Source organism: Rhagoletis pomonella, unplaced genomic scaffold (genome assembly GCF_013731165.1).
Source record: "Rhagoletis pomonella isolate Grant_MI unplaced genomic scaffold, Rhpom_1.0 Rhpom_scaffold_00002, whole genome shotgun sequence".
NCBI classification, from domain to species: Eukaryota; Metazoa; Arthropoda; class Insecta; order Diptera; family Tephritidae; genus Rhagoletis; species Rhagoletis pomonella.
In genome coordinates this window covers 39,333,091-39,339,241 of record NW_023458556.1, presented here as the reverse complement: position 1 = coordinate 39,339,241, position 6,151 = coordinate 39,333,091, and the positions used below count along the sequence as shown (strand labels likewise).

The following is a 6,151-nucleotide window of genomic DNA, read 5'->3' as shown; positions in this document are numbered from 1 at the left end:
CCCTATATTATACCAAAACCCAGAATGTCATGCGTGAACGGAAAGCACATATTTTACAATTTCAATTGCATAAGTGTAGAGTTAAGTCTCGTAAAAAAAAACTTTCAAACATGATTTCCCAATTTTTTTATTTTTACATATTCACGTTTCTGGCATGTGGGCGACGATATCTCTACAGAGATAATTCTATCACCACTGCACTTTTTCCTACATAAGCGAGTATTATTCAGTTTACCACGCAGAGATAACAATTCCTATTCAATTAAAATCGCATAAATTTTTGTTATATTTATATAATCATACTATTTACATACACAGATGAACCAAAATAAGCTAATTACAATAACGCCTACGGTTAATACACACATACATACGTATGCATAGCATGAAAATAAATTTGTGTAAAAATAAATTTTTTGCCAGTAATTACATACATGAGCACAAACATACTTAAATATACGTATATCAAAATACAAGTCATCGAGCTCACATCCGTGAGCCCGAAAAAGTTAAAGTTGGGGGCCGCACGGTGGCCCCGAGTTGTCCTTCCTAAAATAAAAGACAATAATTAGTTTTGTACAAGTATATTTACCATCTGCTTCTGCTGTCTCAAACGGAATGAATGCAACATATTTCTTAATACTATGACTTACTGTCTAACCGGCTGAATTAACTGCTGACGCTGCGCTTCCCATAGATTCAATTATGCTAACGTATGTTCGATTATTTTTGCATGAGAGTTCAATTACCCGCACTGGTTATGCGCGTGTTTGGGGAAGTACGGCGTCAGCACATTCACACAGGTATGTGTGTTAGCCCCCGTATTAACTACCCCCCTTTAAACATCTGCGTCCCGCTGATGAGGTAGTTCCTGACGTAGATCTTTGAAGAGGGCGTTTGGCTGATCTTGTTTGATTGAGCGATTGAGCCTGGGAAAGTAGATAGTTGTAGTAATCTTCCTCCAAATTACGTAGCATATTGATGCAAGGATCGTCAAAGCAACGGTGTCGATAATCAGCGAAAAGTGAAAAGTTTCGCCCAATTTTCGTAGGTGTCGGATGTTTGTTACGCTAAGCTCGTGGATGTAGTCCAAATTCAGCTTCAGGCCATTACTCGTCACGTTTGTTAATGCAGGTGGCAAAGCCTGTACCATCCTTGTCGACCTGCTGGTAAACGTTTGGTTTCCCACTACGATGGTTTCGTTGTTGAGCAAAACGACATATGTTCCATTCAGGACGTTTTCGTAGTTTTTTCCCTGGATTTTACCCCAAAAGTTCGTTAGGAATAGTGATGTCTCGTCCATCATTTCTATGATTATGCTGCTGGATGGTTCGAAGTGACATTTCGCATTTCCGCCTTTTAACAATCTCGCTATGCATCCGTCTTCGGGTAGTCTAGCCAACGATTTGGGTGCGCAAATTGAGTAATTGCCAATGGACGAGCAATCATTTTTAATACCGAACGTTTCGTCCTGATTTATCAACATTTTCTCATAGTCGAGTACCACGTGTTGTCCATTTATAATAGCAGCTCGTGTCATTAAGAGTCGATAGCTGTCCGGCTTCACCTTTGGCATGGAAAGAACATACAGAAGAAGTGTTCCGTTCGAGTATACGGATGCCGATCCGTGTTCTATAGCCTCGATTGAGTTTTGGTATGGTAAGGACTTTTCTTCGAGTATAAGTCTATGGATTTCCTCTCGATCAAGCAGGTTCGTGTTCACGATGCCCGTTTTTGCCATTTGGCACGCTTGCACCACCTCCGATACTTGTTCTTTAAGGATGAGAACCTTACTTAGGTCCAGAAGTTCAAGGTTTTCTTCTTTAACACTCTTGCTGATTGCATTAATGTGAACCATCATTTGATTTGCCTTCTCAATTGCTTCACGGGTTCCGTTAAAGAGCTTGTCATTGACGCGATATTGGTGGTTGTTGTTGGTCACCACCTCGTTTAAGCTTCGAAGGATATAGTCCCAATCCGCAGCATCCGGAGAGCCAGCAATCCATTTCCATGCCGAACCGATCCAGTCAATAGAACGTGTCTTTCTCAATTTGGTCATCTGAAGTTCTTCAAGACGTAGCTCAGTCTGGTTCAGGTGGAATTGTAAAACTGTCCTCACTGCTTCGTTTTCGATCTCATACCGTGTTGTCTCTCTTAGTTTTTCCAACGCTATGTTAAAGTAGTTAAGGTCAATCACGTGGACGAGACTAAAGTGTCCATTCAAGATCCAGCCATGCCCATGATCAATAGTCACCAGAGGGGAGTCGTAGCTGTATATGTTGAGGCCGCAAACGCCGGATATGAAGAGTAAACTGTCTTTCGATAATTTTATGAGAAAGAGAAAAAAAAAATTTTGAATTGTTGTGGCCTTTTTAGTTATCCACACCGCAAGTTTTATGAATTTTACATTTCTTGTTACCATACTTCGGGGACGGTGAGAAAAAAAACTGTGCTTTGCCTGAGATTAGTCTAGGTTCTTTCCAAATAATTTCCTCTTAAATAGCCGTTAGTATGTGTTTTTCTTATCCGGTACCTGTTAGTGCTTTTGTTTAAACATTCTTTACTTAATTAATTGTTAGTGTTTCGCTTATCCGTTAAGTATTAGTATTCTGTTGTTTTTTTTGTTTAAATTTTTTATGTTTTTCCATTATACTATTATACTATCCAATTACTTAATTACTTTATTTCCCGTCCCCGCGATTATAAGATTATGAATTTATTATTGACAAGACCACAGAATCCAAAAGTTCTGCAATAATCTTTAACTGAAATCAAAGTTTGCTAAATTTTTTGCAAATAAAACAAAAACTTGTGGTCCGCTTTGATTTCTGTGGACTTATCAAGTCTTGCGGTAGAAGAGTTGCCTTTTTTGCTATAGTATATGCCTCTTTTATTTAGCATTTTGCTATTTTGTAGTGTACTATAGAAGCCTTTTTCACATAGTATTTTTTTATTTTTGTTTTTTTTATTTTTGTTTTTTTTTGTTTGTTTTTTTTTGTTTGTGGGCTGTAGACGCCTAACTAGCATTTATTGCTGTTTTTTGGTGGGCTACAGATGCCTCTTTTATATAGCATTTTCTGCTGTTTATTAGTGGGCTGTAGATGCCTCTTTTACAAATGTTTCTGTTTACTTGTGGCGTTTTTAACTTTTCCCTCGGTGTGCACCTGATCGTGTTTAAATTTTTTATTTCAAATTATTATTTTTATTTTTTTTTTTTTATTTTTTATTTTTTTTTTTATTATTATTGAGCCCTAGTTTTTATATGTACCTTGTGAATTTTCCTACCAGTGTCCGTCTCTAGGGTTACTCGGTTGTCCTTGCGAACCCTTTCCTTTTTATAGAGTGGTTTTTGTTTACTCTTAATCTGTTTGTCCCTTACATAGACATCGTCTCCTACCATAAACTTTTTTATGCCTTTCCTTCTCCTATTTAGTCGAAGGTTTCGCGATTCTTGATTCTTTCTAATTCGATCTTTAATTTCCCTGTGGACCTTACTTCTAAAATCTGTCAGTCCTTGGTAGTTTATTCTTTCGGTTCTATTAAAGAATACATTACTAGGCTTCCTTTTGGTCACAGAGTGAATCGTTGTATTATAGCGGTCGACTGCAATGTAGGCTAGTTCTTTGGGACTCGTATTGCTTATTTCCTTTCGCAGACATCGATAGATTTCGATCAAAGTTGAATGAAATCTTTCGATCTGCCCATTCACTTCACTTCTTTGCACTGGAGTTTGGTACAATTCAATCCCTAAACCTCTTATATAATTGCTTACTAGAGGGCTCATAAATCCTCTCTCATTGTCTGTTACTATTACCCGGGGGGTTGTGAAGTAGTGGATAAGCTTGGCAAATTTTGCACGAAGAGTGAGGGATGAGCGGTTCCTTATGTGGAAAAGTTTTGCAAACTTCGAAAATTTGTCAACACAGGATAGAAATTTTTTCGTTTTGGATTTCGAAAATGTCAACGTGCAATATTTCGCATGGGTATTTAGGAATAGGCGTTTCCTTTATAGGGGGTACCGCGGGATGTCTATCGTACTTGTTTGTGAGGCAAGTTTCGCAGATAGATGCGAATTTCCTTATCCGACTTGCCATTTTAGGGAAATAGTACTTTTCCAGGATTTGCTCTTTATTTTCCCTGGGGTTTCTGTGTGCCCTCTTATGTTCATCTTCCACTATTTTGCAAATTCTGTCTTCGTTGGCCACGTCCTCAACTACCCGTTGAGTTATCCTAATTTTATATAAAAGAAAATGTTCTAAATATACCTCCTGTAGGAGTTGCAGACGATTCTCTGGGATTTTAATGCCATTTATGAGTGACGGATTGAGTCGCTCCTTTAGTACTTGTATTACTGTCGGTTTATCGATGCTATCCAGGGTTATGTAGTGTCGAGTAAAACCAGGATGTGGGTTTTCTACACATGTCAAAGCCTTACCTTCCCTGAGCACTATTTGATTACGAAATACATTCAGGGGACATTCGACGTGTGGAATAAGGTCCGATGCGTCCTGCTCCGCGCTATGGACAGTTGCCATATCGCTTTCAATCTCTGAAGCTGAAGCGCTGTTCAATTGTGCATCTACCCTTGTCGGACTTCCACTTTCAGCATCATCTACCTTACCCGTTGACTCTGCACTGGTTAAATTGTTTGCTTGGCACGGCAGTCTTGACAGAGCATCGGCCACGACATTTGATTTACCTGGAGTGTAAATCAATTCGTGGTTGTACTCTTCGATTCTGGCCTTCCATCTCTTCAGCTTTGCATTGTAATTTCTGCTTCCCAATGCAAAAGTGAGAGGTTGGTGGTCAGTATAAATCTTAATCATCTTTGCACCATACAAATACGATCTTAAATTGTCCAGGGCCCAAACAATTGCCAGCATTTCTTTTTCATTTGTGGCGTAGTTCTCTTCTGTTCGGGTAAGGGAGCGCGATATATATGCGATTGGCCGGTCTCTTCCGGGTTCGCCTTGGGATAACACCCCTCCTATGGCATAGTTCGAAGCATCAGTTGTAAGATTGAACGATTTTCCGAAATCAGGAAAAGCAAGGATGTCTGAGCAGACAAGCAATTTTTTTAGGTCCTCAAACGCCCTAAGAGCATCCGCATCCAGTTTAATGCGAACGTTTCTCGACTGACTGGCCTTGATCTGCGCATTTTCCCCTCGCGTTAGGTTGGTTAAGGGTTTCGCCACTCTGGCGTAATCCCGGATGAATTTTCGATAATACGATGACATTCCAAGGAAACTTTTCCACTCTTTTAGCGTTCGGGGAGGTGACAGAGCTTCTATGGCCTGTACCTTTGAGGGGTCTGCTTTTATACCGTCGGAGGTTATTATATACCCCAGGAACTCTACCTCTGTTCTCATAAACTTTGTTTTTTCTATGTTTACCCTGACGTTGGCATCTGCCAGCCTTTCGAATACTATATCGACATTTTTCATATGCTCGTCTAAATCTTTACCAAACACTATGATATCGTCAATATAAACGTAGCATATTTTCCCAATATGTTCCTTCAAGACGTCATCTATCATGCGCTGAAATATGGCCGGTGCATTCCTCAGCCCAAAAGGAAGTCTTAAAAATTCGTACTTCCCATTCATGGTTGAAAATGCTGTTTTCGGGATGTCAGCCTCTTTCATTGCTATTTGGTGGAACCCGGACGTTAGGTCGATGGTCGTGAAGAATTTGGCGTGGCCGAGGCTGGCAAATGTTGCGTTGATGTCAGGGATGGGATAGGTATCGGGTATCGTGATTCCATTTAGGCGTTTAAAGTCCACTACCATTCTGTATTGCTTTTCTCCGGACGGCTTTGGTTTTTTAGGTACCACCCAGATTGGAGAGTTGTAAGGGCTTTTGGATGGACGAATAATACCTTCGTCGAGTAGTTCGGAAATCTGTCTGTCCACCTCTTCTCTCATATTGGCCGGGTAGGGATAGCTTTTGGCGTATATAGGATCTTCTGTGGTAGTTTTTATTTCGGCCCTGACAGACGTTTTAATGTTAATTTTTGCGCTCAAAGGCTCAAAGAGATGTGAGTATTTTTTAAGTAGCGATTTCAAAGCGGGCAACACTGCCTCCGGGATCGATGCCTCAGAAAAATTAATACCCCCAACGGTTTTGTTCTTGAGTGGAATTTCAATACCCG

General features: G+C 39.9%; 1 protein-coding gene across 1 annotated transcript; it reads right to left on the bottom strand.

Moving 5' to 3' along the window:
- Positions 1-837: 837 nt before the first annotated feature.
- LOC118733583 lies at positions 838-1,662 on the bottom strand. The gene is made up of 2 exons (XM_036463027.1): positions 1,599-1,662; positions 838-1,547 (listed from the first exon to the last, which is right to left on the bottom strand). The coding sequence occupies exon 2, from the start codon at positions 1,538-1,540 to the stop codon at positions 839-841; it is 702 nt and encodes a 233-aa protein (XP_036318920.1). The 5' UTR covers positions 1,541-1,547; positions 1,599-1,662; the 3' UTR covers position 838.
- Between the last annotated feature and the right edge of the window lie 4,489 nt (positions 1,663-6,151).